The sequence below is a fragment of the Nicrophorus vespilloides genome, unplaced genomic scaffold (assembly GCF_001412225.1).
Source record: "Nicrophorus vespilloides isolate i.1.1-1 unplaced genomic scaffold, Nicve_v1.0, whole genome shotgun sequence".
NCBI classification, from domain to species: domain Eukaryota; kingdom Metazoa; phylum Arthropoda; class Insecta; order Coleoptera; family Silphidae; genus Nicrophorus; species Nicrophorus vespilloides.
The window spans coordinates 167,236-184,003 of record NW_017100100.1 but is presented as its reverse complement, the minus strand read 5'-3'; the positions used below and the strand labels follow the sequence as shown (position 1 = coordinate 184,003).

General features: G+C 41.7%; 1 protein-coding gene across 3 annotated transcripts in view; it reads right to left on the bottom strand.

Annotated features, from left to right (window-relative positions):
• Positions 1-2,073: 2,073 nt before the first annotated feature.
• The window catches only part of LOC108567961 (zinc finger protein basonuclin-2-like), a 61,954-nt gene continuing 47,259 nt past the window's right edge, over positions 2,074-16,768 (bottom strand). For 2 of the 3 annotated variants that reach the window (XM_017928783.1, XM_017928782.1), the window contains exons 4-5: positions 6,772-7,007; positions 2,075-5,582 (exon numbers count right to left, since the gene is read on the bottom strand). In XM_017928783.1, coding sequence (XP_017784272.1) covers positions 2,388-5,582; positions 6,772-7,007 — 3,431 coding nt within the window. In that variant the 3' untranslated portion in view covers positions 2,075-2,387. Of the gene's footprint in view, positions 5,583-6,771; positions 7,008-16,768 lie in introns of all 3 variants that reach the window. The other variant, XM_017928781.1, reaches the window with a different exon arrangement.

The following is a 16,768-nucleotide window of genomic DNA, read 5'->3' as shown; positions in this document are numbered from 1 at the left end:
GAGGAGAGAAGAAATATGATGGCGAGATCGGGGATTCATGGATTTATGACGGTGTTTTTGTTGGGGAAAATCAGGATGATGAGGGGAAAAATGAGGTAGGAAAATAGAAGTGTAAGTCGGAGGTGTCGGAGGACCAAGCGTTATGTCATTGGGATGATGATAAGGTAATCGTAGAGCGATCGTGCGTAAGTGATTAGTAATGAATTAGCGTTGAAAACGTTGGGTCTATTATTAATATATGGGTTCACGACAAGGTACCATGGGCAATTTAAATAACCGAAGAGTATACACAAAATGAGCGCGTAAATCATTCTATAATTACCGGCGGAGCTCTCAACGGTCTTGTACGCTATTCCAGAGATCGCCGCACGCTGGGAAGGTATACATTATACTTGTAACAATATCTTTACCGACTTCTCAAATGTCAATTCCGTTCGGCCGCATCTGCATCTACACCTAACACCTACACCGGGTCCGACCGACCCCTCGCGGCCCGCGTCCGACCTGGGTCATTATATTTCGAGAACATCTCAAATATTTAATATAAATCCGTCCGGTCGGTCGGGCCACAAAACAATGCATAAATTTCATTATAATGGCTGTGTACTTTGCGCCGGGCCAATCAAAATAAATAGCGTGGAGCGCGTGAAACGCAACCTAGGTACGGACCGGGTCGGATCAGATCCAACTCGACCCGACCCGGTCCAAACCCAGGACGGGCCGCGACTGTCCGCGCATACATGTGACACCTTAATAACACGCTGCGACCGCCTAGACCCCAACTTTTGATATGGGTCTTTCTCAGAATGTAGCAATTAAGAATTAGTTAAATTATATGTAATTTTCTGGTTTTCTTATAGTCTTAAATTAATTGTAAATTAATCACGTGCTTTTCGTTGCTGTTCTCGTTTTCGTATTCTTTCTTTCTTCTTTTTACTTCTCGTTTCCTTCTTCAGCCTCAGCCTGTATACACAGCCCCCTCCCAACCCAATCCGTTGCGGCAACAACATGATCACACCACGGTTATCGACGGGTGATTATAAGAATATGCCAACAACAAACCAAAAAAAAATAAAACTCGCAACGTGAAGAGCGGAGTAAAAATTGAAAGGGGACAATCGAATGAAAATGAAACAAGCAGGTAGACGACATCAGCTATATTTTATTAAAGCCAAAAGGCAAATTATTACAATCGATCACTGTACACAATAACTGAATATATGCAATAACTAATGGAAATTATTTTCTTTCATTTTTTTTTTGTTCAATATTTATTTTATATATATATTTCTCATTTCCAACATATTTTTCAAAAAACATGAAGAAAAAAAGCAGAAACTATGATGTTCCATTTTTTTTTCCTTAAATCTTTTTATTAGTTTAATTTCCTCGTTTACCTCGTATACATTCAAAATCCGGAGGATCGGGTGAATAATAGTAGTTTTTTTTTATATACACATCTATACATAAACAGGCAAAGGGGGGGGAGGGTTGGGCTTCAGTATATATATATTATATACACAGTTATTGCACATTTAAAAAGTTGACAAATATACAATTCTTAAATTACGATATTACATCATTCACGTCTGTATAAAATAATTTGTATTTCTTGTTTATATCATTAACGTTACTATTATTTTATCGATAACAAGGGGTGTGGTGAATATTTCAAATGGATTCCGGGATTGGCGTAAATTATTATTATTTTTTTTCATCTTCATCTTCATGAAATTCTTATATATGTATTACAATTAATATTTATTTTTTTTTTGTTCGTTTTGTTTTATTCAACTAAATTACATATTCGATAAATGAGCAATTGTAATATTCACATCGAGGGTAGTAGAATGAGTCTAAATCACAACAAATCAGAGATCGCCTATTCTAATTAAAAATAAAAAGGATAGATAGATTATTATTATTATTAATAATATTATCATATATGTACAATGAGTATTCTGCAAGACTGGCATTTATCGTTACTTAATTTTTCATACGAAATGTATTTACTTCATTTAAAATGTAAAGAAGCACCGGTATAGCAGCGCAATTAATATTAACATAGCTCATTTTGTATATCCTCAATCAATATGTATATATATACACATATACATGTGTGTATGTGTTGTCTGTGTATGTTTGTTTATATTACAAGCATAATAAATAGGTAAAGATATAACTGGCATAAAAAGAATTTAAACTATATAAAGGATAATATACAATAAATCACATATATCAAAACTATCTAAAGATTAAATAAGTTTTTTTTGTTCTTTTCTTGTTATGTGAGTGTTTGTGTCGGTGTAAATGTGTGTGTGATTGTTTTTGTGTGTGTTTGTGTGTGAGGATCACCACCATAAAGGTACTCTAGAGTCCAAGAACGGTCACGAAACTGTACTTTCGAATCCTTTTCTAATGATATCTTGATGCAGTGATTCATTCTCGGCGTGTATGTTACGCTTGGTCTTCGATAGAAACACCTTGGGGCAACCATTTACAGTACATTTATGCATCTCGAATAGGTGATGCTTTTCACAGTGCTCCTTTAATTGAGACACGCCACTGAAACTCGACCTGCACATCCGACAGGGCAGGTTGCCGTCCTTGTCCAGAGACGGAATATCCTCCTCGACGCAGTGCACTAAGCCGGGGGAGGAGATTGTGGGCGGCAGCGTTGGCGGCGGTGACGACGTCGACAGCGGCGAATTGGAACTAGAAGATCTGTCCTTGCGGCTGGATACAGAGGATCCGTTCATTTGGGTGAAGGGGGTGAAGCTCCCCAGCGGGAACGGGAGGCCGGCCAAGGGCGGCAGCAAGAGCGGGGGCGGCGGCAGCCTGTCGCCATTCAGCATCAGCTGTTCGAGGGTGGCAGGCGAATGCAAATGGCTATGCCCTTTGAACGCCTCCTCCGCGTATAATCTGGCAAAGAGGTCATTATGCAACGCCGGATGACCGGCCAGCGAAGCGAACGGAGACTTATCCATGAACAGACTGGCTGCAGACTTCTCAGATGATGTGGACAACAACTTCCGGTGGAGGTTCAGGTTGGCACTGTGTCTGTCGCGACTCCTCTTCGATGGGAACGCCGCATTGCAGCCGTCTACGTTACATTTGTGCATCAGTTTCAAATGCACATTTTGATAATGCGTTTTCACGCCGAAGTGGTTTTGAAATATTTTTCCGCACGCCGTGCACCGCCTGGGATTATCCTTATCGATCGGCACATCCATGGTGCTGATGAATTGACCGTTATCGAAGTGACCGAACAATTGGTTCTGGCTATTTTCGTCCGGCGATTCTCCACCATTCGAACTGCCCGCCGAAGATGCCTGCGACCTGGCAGGGCTCGGTGGGCCACCACCCATCATAAACCCCAAAGGTGGAAACTGTGGGCTCTGTCCCGCTAGCCCCAAATGTAGTCCTCTGCTCATTAAATCACCAAAGTGTCCGTGCGACAAGCTCTCCAAATGACGAAGAGCGTTGGAGCAGTCGAAGGATTCGTCGCTCTTATTGCTCTCCACGGAACTGGCAGGCCTCTCTTCCGGCTCCTCGGCCATTTCCATTTCACTGGTATGCTTTTCCTTCTTCACTTTGTCCAACATGAACAGTGGCGCTAGGCTGGTCTTGATCTCGCTTTTTTCCGGTTCGTTCGCATTAACATCCGGAACACTGCTGCGTTTGCCTAGATCCAAAGGGGACTCACATTTTGGGCTAGCGGGTTTCCCGTTTTTTGAATCGGTCGATTTCACTTCCTCCTGCTTGATTACGACCTCGAGTTCTCGCTCTTTCTTCGGTTGGATGGGATCGGCGAAGACGTCGTTCGACGACTCACCGTCGGATACCGTATCGTCCATCATCATGGGAATCGTACAGCGCGTGGGATTCTGGCTCTTTCGCTTTCTCTTGTTCGTAGGTAAACTGCACTCGTCCTTCAAGCTGTGGGTGTCCACCACACTCAACGAATCCTCATTGCTATCCACATTACTAACAATATCTTCATCCGCATCTGAAATGGACATCTTCAGTCGTTTCGATGGCATGCTGAAATCTTCCGGTTGATCGGATATTCCGTTAGACGTATCCGCTTTTTCAGGTTCTTCATCTTCGTCGCCGCCAACTACCACAATACCATCATCGTCGTCGTCTTCTTCGTCCTCGTGATGACTGATGGAAAGAGGCATCGAGTTGTAGTCGGATGAATTGTTTCTATCCTCGAAATGCCTCTGGACGCTGAGGTCTAAACTATGTTTGAAGTCCATGGTGGCAAGGGCGGAGTGGTGTCTCATGTCTGGGGGCGGTGTTAACAACGGGAAAGGACTGAACGGGTTCAGGGGATTGAGAGCAGCTGCAGCAGCGGGAAGGGTAAGTCCCGGTTGCGGTGGGATTAAAATTGGGTGTGCTTGGGCGCTTCTGCCATCGTGCGGGGAAATTTTTCTGCGTAGATGCGGGGAATGTAGTTTCGGGTTTGGATTTGCGCTGTGCCTGTTTCTCGACCTCCTCGAGCTGAACATCATGTTGCATCCTTCCACCGTGCATTTGTGCATCTCGCGTAGGTGTACGGCGGAGAAGTGGATCTTGAGTGCCCCTTTGTCACAGAACGTTTTCAAACACACATTGCACTGTACTCTCTTCTTGCCTGTCGCCGGGTTGATGAATTGCGTTCCCAGGTTCAGAGGTAGATTCGGCGAACCCCAATGCCTTTTAGTGGGTGTTGTGGATTTTCGTCCGGGTACGGAACGTGTATGCTTTGGTGGCTTCAATACATCTTTGTCGCGGCTTAAATTCAAAACGCTGTGCGAGTTCTCGTCCATGTCCTCGTCCTCTTCGGAAGCGAAATCAGTGTGGCCGCTGTTGCTGAGTAAGTCAGAAGTAGATGGTGATCTGCTACCGGTCGCCATCTTCGTGTTTATTAATCCAGGGAAAGAAGACGCTACCAGACTGGCAGCTGCCAATGAGTTGACGGATACGGCGGCGGCCATTGCGGCTGCAGAGTGGTTTAAAGATGATGAGATTGGGGGTGGAGGTGGAGGAGGCAAGCACGTTGGAAGAGAGGTAGACATAGTGAGATTTAGGCCAACAGGTTGATCGCTTTCTGATGTTCGCCGACGACTGGAGAGATCTGGACTTAATCTAGTTGGAAAAGTGCCTAGTCCGGCACCAAGTTTGCGAAAGTCGAATGGTTGCATGTTCTGGAGCCTATTCAATGGTGATGTGTTCAGCGGGCTGGAAGTCATGCTCCTCGAAGGGGAAGTTGTGACTGGACCGTTCGTCGGGGGTAGCTTCAAGAAACTGAGAGGATGCTTCTGGTGAGGTGACATGGTTGGTAAACGAGAAGGGTGGAAAGCAGATGGAATAGTTGGTGACGAAGGGCGACGGCTGGGTGACATAGCCCGACGCGAGTTCGGCGATGATAGCCTCTCTAGGCGCTCCAGCGTTGGTTCCTGAAGCACCTGTTGTGCAAGAAGCAGTTGCTGGGTGATGGCCCTCGTCTCGCCGAATCTTAGAAACTGCTGAAGAACCAATGGCTCCTCTTCAGGACTGCAGATGCTCCATCTGTCCAATGAGCTGCCGTGCGACTCCTGCAACGTCCAAATATAGCTTGAGATTAGCGATGATTAGATCTCGCCGCGCATACATAAATACATTTTTGTGTGTGTGTGTGTGTTGTTGTTAATGGATGTAAAAATATATCGACAGCCTCCGCGGCAAATGTTTAGAATGGATGTCTGCTGAATGTCTCTCGCGCGTTTATAAATAACCAAGTACTAATTGATAACTACCCGGTGAGCGTAAGTGAAGTGAGCATTAATCCAGCATAAATATTGTTGTAGAATAATTAACGCAAACATTAGCAGCCGATGAACCGACGGATTAATGAATTCCTAATGCAAATGAAACAGTAAGCACCATCCAACGGTAATGCCCAACCGGCAATCACCCAACGGCAACGGCACATTTAATAATGAACCGACATAGCCTACCGCATAAAACCGTGTAAAATTTGACCAGTTTAAAATCTGTATCGGATGAGAGACGCAGCAGCATCCGAGGCGGAGAGAAAAAGAATAAATTTAAAGGAAACAACAACAACAAAAAAAAAATAACAACATGAAAGGATAAAACAACAACGAGCAGCAGCGAGAGGAAGAAAGGCACTTATTTTTAAAATTATACCCATACCTCTCAAATTATTGCGTCTTGGTAAAATGATATGCAAAATACTCTATAATTTTAGTGTCTGTGATTCGGAATACAACATATCCTTGCACGAAATTACCTAGTCTAATGTTTTAAATATTAATAAGGTCCAAATACATTCGTGCCATGATACCTGTGTTCAGTACGCATGAATTGGACACCGAGTGCGGCCGCATAAATTATGCAAACAGTCCAGGTATATGTATATGTTAGTGTGTACGAAACATTCAATCTGGACTGTATATACTTTAAGGAATCACTATTGCACGCATCTTTACCGTTGATTGGCGGCAATAGTAATCGTTCCCATCAAATCGCGTGTGATTTCAATGCCGCACTGGGAAAGTTAACGAATCTATTCAAGTTAAATGGATGGGACTATATGATATACAGAAGTTGCGAAGCGTCGGACGTCGGCCGGCGCGGCGCGCCGCGAGCGCTACAGCATCTCGAATCAAATCCGATGATTCGATGGTCCAATTGGAATCGAAGTCCAAGAGAGTTCGCGAAAGTCCATCATAAATTAAACCGAAAGGTGGTGGTATATCAATATAAACTATCGGTGCTTACCTGAAGGATGTATCCGCGTGCGTAATCTTCCGGTGTCCAGCCGAATCCATGCAACACTTGAAGCACTTGTTCCTTCTGGAGCACAGAAAACAGTCTATCTAGGAGTATCTTCAATCGGATCGGCAGCGCTTGACATCCATATAGGACCAAACTTGCGATGTCAAATGCCGCGTTGGGTTGCACTGGTTCAGGAGCACTGTTGGTGAAGAGATGTCGCGTTCCCAACTTGTCCAGTGCTGCAACAAAGTGGGGGGTTACTACTCAGCGTGCGCAATGGAGGCGGGGTTTTTTGGTGGGGATGGTATATTGACAAGGTGGACGCGTAGGTGACGTCGCGGCCCCCAAGACCCAGGACCCGACCCGACGCTCTATACCTCTACCGGTGCTCGACGGGACCTGCGAAAAACCCCTCCGTTTACGTGGATCCACTTCTCTCCCTGTCTACCCTACCGATCTTCCCTGCACCAAAGCAGAACAGACAGAAACAACAAACACCCTTAAAAAAAATCGACAACACCAAATGAGAAACTCCAAGTCCTTTCAGAATATCGAACTGAAACAGTCTGCACAGACACAACCACCTTCAAGCGGAGAACAATTTTCATTTTCGCTATCCGAATCGCTTAATAACAATAGATTCTTTATTTTCCACCCCTTTATATAACAATTTTTCGGAGTACAACTCAAACGATTCTTACAAGAAATTGAAAACAATCTCACGCAATTGTCAATTGTAATATCTCGTCTTTTCAATTTAAATTTTTCAAAAGCGAAAACGAAATATTTCTTCTCATTATAACAAAATATTTTTCTTTTATTCAACTTCATAATTTTCTAAATAGAATACAAATATAAATAGTTAGGGCAGAAAGACCAATGGCCCTTTGTATCATTTAACTTTTTTTTAAATTATATATATTTTGTTCTTTTTATTTCTGTATATGTTTTTTTTTGTACGACTGATGCAATTAACATTGTTATTATTCAACTTCATAATTTTCTAAATAGAATACAAATATAAATAGTTAGGACAGAAAAACCTATGGCCCTTTGTATCATTTAACTTTTTTTTAAATTATATATATTTTGTTCTTTTTATTTCTGTATATGTTTTTTTTTGTACGACTGATGCAATAAACATTTTATTATTATACATTGTTATAAATAGTTTGGAATCAAGTTATTAAGAATATAATTTATGAAGTATTTAAAAACATTGCAAAGCTACTTCAGTTTATAATTCAACATTCAGGCATTTTTTCAATATACTGAATAAATAATAAAAACAATTTTTATTTCAATCCCATTATACAATAAAATATCAAAATAATGATTAATTTCATTTTATTGTTGTGAAGTTTGTATTTTCTTATAAAAAAAATTCTTACTTGAATCATAATTTGCCACTTTAATATATTATATTAAATAAAGATATTGAAGTTATAGAATTATGGTATAGATTTACAATACAATAATGTACTTGAAGATGGTAATAAAAAGAATCAGGTAAAAAAAATATATATATAGAAAATGGGTGCAAAACAAGTTGAAATTTTTCGGTGTAAATCATTTTCCGTATAAATATTGTGGTTTTAAACTCGATGTTGCTATAAAAGTAAACAACGGCCTGTGTTGAAAATTAACTTTGCTGATGTAAATACAAAATAAAATAATTCGGTTTATATTGCAATAAAAAAAGAACATAGGGGATAGCCGGTTCGGTTTTATTTCGGATCCAATAAAAATACAAGGCTCGTAAAAGTAGAGAGAACTCTATGATCTTATTATTATAGTAAGGTTCAGGCTTCTTTTAAAACTCTCTATAAAACTACAAGTATATATTTATGTTCGTGTGAAAAGACTTTTTAAAAACTGTCAACCGCAACTTTTATGTATTATTATTACTAATATTATCATTTTATTATAGTCAATTCTTATACACTTTTTTCTTAATTTGAAAAATAATTGATAATACAATTTGATTGAATTCTAATGAAAATTGTTACTTTCCAAAAATAAGTTGTCAATTAATATAATTGATTATTTAAATTGAAAAATGAAGCCAAGTGCATCGATAATTTAAAATAGAATTGTAACATAGAAAGTTTTGATTGATTTAGCATCTTGCAAGTTGCTTGCACTTTTTTAATGTGTATTATTTCCGCGCTGAGTTTACCGTAGTTCTGTAAACGTTAATTTGTTTGTTTGCGTGAGAAGCAATTGATTAATAATTGATGATCTCCACTGAGAAGTTGTGAGACTAAGAAATCGGCGTAAGTGTTTTCAAAGTAACTTCGAAGGGGAAACTTTTTATTTTTTTCTTCTTCTTTTCCCTTTTGTTTCGCATTTATATATATATATATTATTTTTTTTTGCTTCTCTGACTTTGCTTTGAGTGTATCGGAGTTGAAGCTTTCGGGATTTAATAATTATCGTTATCCGAGGATAAAAAGAAATCGTTAGCTTCTGGATGGCGCTAAGTCGAGCTTTGCTGGTCCCGGCATGGGTGGGCCTGCCTCACCGACAAAAGCAAAGTAATTTCGGAACAATTGGCAAATTTCAAGCACGCATCTTAACCCCATCTGACAGTCGGATTACCGGCCGAGTGGACAATAATTCAAGTATAATGGAGGAATGTAAACATTTTAGTAACTTCTATTAAAGCTAATGGTATTATCCCTTCCGACCACCGGCGCTCCACTCAACTCGGTGTACCTCTCGAAAATATCCTTTTCATTATGTACATATATTTGTTCTAGTTTATTTTCAACTGGTCTCGTTTTTTCGCCAGCTGACAAATCGATGTCGCCGATTGTAGACGGCATAAATCAGAATTGCGATGAAAGTTTGTTAAGTTCTTAAGGAAGTCGCGCGTAGAAAATGCGTTAATGGCCTCGGCCTCTCACCCTTTGCTAGAGAGCATCGCTTAGCGGCTGATAGATTGTCAAATAAATATGCGAAGATTTCGTAATGGATGCTGGAGGGATGATCGCCATTAATTTCAACAAAGTGGATAGGTATCAATTGATTGCGTTTCGCCTATGTATAATTAAATGAATTCTCGATTTTCCTTTCTTTCTCGTGGACAAAGGGGGAGGCTGCGCATAGAAAAGACAGGTACAAAGGGAGGAAGAGAATAGGCGCGTTGTTATCCCTTGGACACGGTACTCATTGGAAAACTAACTGACCACACTAATCATCTTCGCAAGCCCTTCTTCTTCTCATTATTCTTCTTCTTATTCTCGTTCCTTCTTCACGTGTATTCGAATACCGCATGTGTGACGAAATGTTCAATATGAAAATTGGAAGGCGAAGAGATGGTCATCTCCGGGACTGTTATGATGATTCGGAGCGGTCCGCTCGGAAACCGCAGCGACCCAGTGGAGTTCGATGAGTCCCAGCCCAGGTAAGGCGGAACCAAAAGAAACCGAAAATGAAATATATTATCTGGTCTCCTTTATGACTTGTAAACACCCAGCATAACGACTTGTTTTACATTCCTAATGGCTGTCTATACGAAAACGAAAATGCCTGGGCCGTGTGCCGATGTCACATAAAAAGGTTCACATACTTATCGCGATGGGGAAGTTTATGGGTATATAATTGGCACATTTCGTACGAGCCGGGAGCGGAGGTGAGGAGCGCTCAGGAAGATGACTGCTCGCTAGGAAGGATGGAGGAGGTGGAGAGGAGTCGCTTGCACGGCCACGGTGATTATATATTTGTGCTGTGTGTGCGTTGGCTCGAGATTGGTGATAAGTGCGAGAGGGTCTCTCTGTCTTGTGTCTTGGGCGGCTTCGTCGGCGATGAGATCGCTGGATGGGGGCGGTGTGTGTATGTGTGTGTATCCGTACGCTGGCCACGATGCACATGCCATACCATACTATACCATACCATAAGATGTCTTGCCATGCCATATACCATGGTAGAGCGCGCCACCGCTTGGCATCGACGGCGAGGTCGGGATCGGGCGGTGGCAAGTGACAGACACGCAGGTCCGCCCTCCGCCAGGCCAGCTCGGAATTAGTTTGCGGCAGCTCAAAGCCATACCTGCCAGGATGACTTGGCCATATGATATATGTATGTCTCGCATTCATTGTCTCGGACTGCAATCGGTTACGATCATTAAGGTCCGCTCTCTCACCAAGGGAGACGCAGATGCCGAGGAGGAACGCACGTTTCGCATCATCCGCCATAAATATTAGCGCCACCCGACTAATCCCAGAAATTAACGCAACCACTCAAGAACGGAATTGTTCCCATCCTGTCCAGCACCAGCATCGCCACCGACAGAAAGGATTTCCAAAATAAATCCCGTCCGCTTGTCAGGAGGTCCCGGTCCCAAAATCGTTCGTTATAAAACAATAAGCATGTATATTATGTAAGCCGAGGGCGGAATTTCGTTGTTTCATTATGTTCTCCTTTATTTTATATTTTTTTTCCTGTGGTCATCATCTTCTTCTTATTCTTATTCCCGTCGTTCTTCCACTCGTTCACTCAAATCCATCTTCTCTCTCTCTTAGCACGCAGAGAGATGTCGGTATTTTCAAAGGTGGTACCTTGTGGCACCTGACTTTAGCAGGGGGTGGTCGCCCCCTGCCGTTAGCAGCATACCGCTCGGTGACAAACGACAATTTCGGTCCCATCTACCTGTCACCAGCATCACAAAGACCATAAAACCTCTAAACACATAACTCGCCGCTGTTACCGAACTCATTATTAAGTGCTAATAATCGTTTGCGCAATCCCCCTCCCCCTCGGTCACACCGCCGTTTCCTTTCCCTTTTTTTTTCCACCCATTCCTCTATTGTTACCTCTTCGTCCTTTTAGAACAGGAATAAAATAATAAAACCGAAAATAAAACGCGCCCGACCGATTCCGTAAAAGCTGTCAATCAGTGATCGCGGCGCTCCGACCATTTAATTGCCAATGTTCACGTAGTAAAAAGGGGAATTATCGCGTTTCACACCGAAATAAAAATGGAGAGAGGATAAAAAGCAAAGTGACCCAAAAGAATACACCGAACTAATCAGAGTGTAATGTTTTGGAACGAATACTCCTCACACAGAGATATTTTCCGTTCTCCATGGTCATATCGTGCCATACCTAAAGTGAAACCAATTTTGTGAAGGATTTCGGAGACGACAGAGCACACAACCCATAATTATAGGCAATCTTGTAGTTGCATCGTTTTATGGACGTCGCTCCGGCCGGACTATATTTTATCCCGCTGTGTCACCTTTTTTCGTTACATGTATCTTGGTTATTATATATATACATACATATTTTTGTTGTTGTTGCTCTCCTCGGTCTTTGATCCACTCAAGTTCGAGAATATTAAATATGGCACAGGTAATTGTGTGTTCGTATTAACGGAACAAGAACAAAATCCGATGCTTTTACAGCGCACAATGGTCGAGCAATATATTTGAAAGCAGTGCCATTGTTGATGGTTATTTGGGCATTTTCTAATTGATATTATGTTATAATGGATATATACTATGTGTTCTTTTCTCTTGGCCCATAGTCGTTGTTGTTAGTTCGTGGGGGCCAGGATGTAAATATTAAATTTCCCCTGCGATATGACAGAATTACCATGAGCCATGCGATCTAGTGGACGCGGCTTCCATCCCGAAGCTCTCAAACGGATAAAGCATCCATCCATCCAAACATAAATAATATATACATAATGAAAAGCGCGCATTGTGCACATCGAAGGGTTACGTATTAAAAGGGGGGGCTCGAACTCAGGGTGCCCTCTCCCCCCTCCTCCATCACGGCACAGTACAGTAAAGCAAAGGATAAATAATAATGATCATCGTCAGCAGCAGCATCCTTGTCGTAATCATAAACGAAAATATTTGCTCCATATTTCATGGGCCTCTCTCTTCCGGGACTTTGTCTTCCCTATTGATCCTAAATGTATGAAGAGAAAAGAATAGAAGAGGCCCTTGATCGAGAAAAGAGTAGTTCTATTGAGAGAAGGTAAAAATAAAATGGTGGATGACATTTTAGGTCGTCGGTTGCGTGACAATTATAACAATAGGAGCGAGTACAATTGCAGCAACGAGGCGACTCCATTGGCTGCCGGCTTACGTGACAAAAGCGTCCAATGGGAATCGTCGTGAGGACACAATGACACGAATTAAAAGAGCAACGAAGCGATTTCGTACTCGCAAAATGCCCACCTCATCTCGTCTAAACACCACCCCACCCAATAAAACCCAACCGAAGCGACGAACCCTACCCTCCTGCCGTCGTGCTTTTGCTTTTTCCCTTCGAAATCTGGATCGCCGCCGCTCAAATTATGATTGGCAGCATAATAGACGAATATAATATTATTTTTTTTCCCATTCCGAAAAATATTCTTTGATGCATGGAGGGCTCATCCCTGCCCGGATAAATGGACAAGGGTTTTTATTTGGAGAGGAAAAAAAATCTATATCAATGGTTCGGTGCGCTGCTACTACTACTACCAACTACTGCGTTTTTCATTATGTAAGGGCCCTTTTGTAAGGCCACAAAGAAATTATCTCTCCTTCTCCTACTTACACGTCACGTTTTTCCTCGCTCACTGAACCATATGACATAATTTCATATTTTATTCTTCCTTTCCTCCTTGTTGTATCGTATTACGGCCGGATAATTCGCACAAATATTTATATTGATCGGATAATGTTTATACTGGCCATTATGTTGTGCGTTTACCTTTCAGCTTTCCGTACGTTTCTGAAGTGCGTGCGTTTCAAGTATGTAATTCGGGATGTATTTAGTATATAGGTCTGTGGTACATAATGGAGGATGGGGGTTTAGTATATATGTCAAGTAGGGACTAACATCTGTCATGTGACTGTTCCCATGCAGGAGCACAAAATAAATATGTCTGTGCATGGGAGTGAGTGAGCTGTATGCACTTGTGTACATAGATGTTGAATGCATATATGTATGTACGTATATACATCTTTTATATTATTCGTAGTTTGGAGAGTACTCGTTGTGTTGGATAAGTGGCTCGTACACATGCATAAGCAAGCCTTTGCCAATCAAAAGGGGCTTATTTTGTAGGTGGAGTTTTGTTATATTGACAATTGCACCCTTTACATATAATCGATGCAAATTTGGTCACTGGTATAAAGGCGCGTTTTCGCTTTCCTCCTTATTATGCTGTGCAGTTGGTTCGCAACAACCACTTCTCTTCATCTTCATCTGCTCTCGCGCAATTCCCATATATTCTCGCTCGCATGCAAACACGATTATTATTGTTACATGCAAAATGGCCAAAATTCTAAAGGTTTATTATTGCCAGTCTGTGTATCTGTATATACATCGGTGATCACGCACGCTTCCAGGCTCCCCGGTATTATTATTATTCAGTGCAGAGCGACGACGTTAATAGCACCGAAAACTATACATGCTTTAATAATGATTCCGCGCCACTTCGATACAATATATCAGCAGGTTTGACCTACTTGCTACGATCGACAAAAAGTCCGAAGAGTCGGAGGTGGCAGCGATTCGGATCGACTTGGAAGTAATTACGGCGTGGAAGGATGTGCCTCTAAGATCACCCGAGATTGTCACAGTCGCTAACCAATCTACATACAATACAATGACACAACGCGTCCCGATGGGAAAACGGTTCCGTCGAGAAAACAAAGAGCCGCGCCACTGGGACCAGAAGGAACGAGAGAGGATCATTATTAATTAGTCACTCGTTACGTTCCGTTAATTAACAAGTGCGCGCGGGGCCTTTATTAGAAGACGCGGCCAGAAAATGGTAACGAACAGCCATTAAATTTAGGCTCTGCAAGCTTCCTGCGCTGTGCATGTAAACTGACTATACTACAATGCCATCTGCATAGTTTTCCGTTTCCGGCAGGCGAGCGCGAAACATGCAATCGGAACAGGGGCCCTCTCAATCAAATTTATCAAGATCGATCGTCACAGAAATGCGAGTCCGTTCCGTTCCCGTTCCCTCATCGCTCCGTTCCGTTCCGTTGGTACCCTCGAACGCCCAATTTCTACTCGTATTTATTTTGCGATACCATCTATGGCACCACAAATCGACACCTTGACAACCTGCAATTAAGTTCGGTAATGTTCTGTGTATTGTTTCACAGATAGCCTAGCGATAAGAAGGAGGTGAAAGGGGGGAACCGATATTAATAGGTCGCCTTTGGACCCCTTGCACGCCATCATCACCAAAAAGAGAGGGCGAGGAAACGCGTTCTTCTCTCACTGTTTTTTTTTTTAAGCTTTTTCTTTTTAAATTGGTATGCGCCAGCGACAGAAATAATAATTACAAGCCTCATTTAAGATAAATGACTGTTTTGTTGCAAACCCATGTAAAAGGTCAGTTAGACAAAGGTTGCTACAAAGTGTTTTCGTTATCTTGATCATCGGGTGTTCACACCCAGCGTTTGATGGATGACTCGGGCCATATCTGATGAACGAAACGTTGGTCACGACATGGATTTCATGGAATCCGTGATAAGAAAGCCCAACGATGACCGTGATATCAAAATCACCGGTTTCACATGGTACCGTGGATTGCCTGCGTGTAAAACAATGGCCTTGCTTGGGCCCAACGGAAAACTGTGTGATATCCAGATACCCCGTGTCCCATCCAATGAACAACGAAATAAAACAAAATGAATAAAAATAACTACAGCAAACAGCAAACATCGAACAGAAAACCTAAAGGCAAGCAAGCAATGCGCGAGCTCTACGAAAAAAAAAATGTATAAATAATAAGTGCGTGTCTCAAATCACAGATCCAAATTAAGATTAAAGTGCATGTAATTAATAATGGACTCGTTAAGGTCTAACAACGTAATGACATTATCAAGATCGCGTATGTCATTTATTAATATTTAACGAAATTAATTTAAGCCATGACAAAAGGGAATAAAATATTGCCTTTATTGCTTCCTGTGCATATGGCATTTTCTACCTGAGACCTGATGCTCTCTCAGCGCCGATGTTGCAGCCCCAAGTATTACCACTCTCTCTCTGTCTTGCATAATTCACCCATGTCTTTGTCTCGCTCACATCTTATATACAATCTTATATATATATTGCAGATCATAAATTCATTAGGCCTACTCCATTGCGCGCATATCGGGAAGTTCCAGGCTTTGCTTAAAACTCGGATTAAAATGAAAATTGGATGCGATCTTAATTGAACGAAATGCCTAGGAACGGCGACGGGCGTCGGACGCCGTGGACCATAAATTCTCCAAGATTCCTTCCTCGCTTCTTCTTCTTCTACTACTTCTTTTTTTATTATTATTATTTTTATGTGTTTTTTTGCCGTAATGCGGCGAATATATTAGTTATGGTGTACGATTGTCCTGCCACGATGGTCGCTGTAATTAAAGAGCGCATCCGTTATTCTAACTTAATTTAAAATTTAATTCCATCGGGAGACCTTCCTTATTTCCATTATACGTTATAATATGGAGAGAGACGGCTCCACTCTTCCAACTATGAGTGCAACCGCGAGACCTCGCGCATTTGGTTTGAATCTATTCCGTTCTGATTTCCCAGCGATAAGAAGATGGTGTGGTGTGCCGTGGCGTGTCGTTAAGGCGGTCACACAGCGAATCGTCTATATGTAGATTGCTTGCTTTGTTCTTGCTACACTTGTTCCCTTCACTCCGCTCATCATCATCATCATCACTGTTACAAGAATGAAGTTACGCTCTTCTTCTGCTTGCTTCTTTTTTTCACGCTCGTTCTAGATGAAGGGTACATACCGTATCTAATAATCATCATATTTTATTATGGACTGGAATCATCTTTGCGAACTTATACCTATGTTTTGAGAACTTGTCAAATTGATGATTTCTAACAATTTCACAGCATATAATTTCATTACAAGCTTCAACTATTGTTTACATCATCATATCACACCAAATACTACAGCACGATTGACGTTATTATCAAGGCAAATAAATATTAATGGCCATTGGCAGATTTACATCTCTATTGTTAA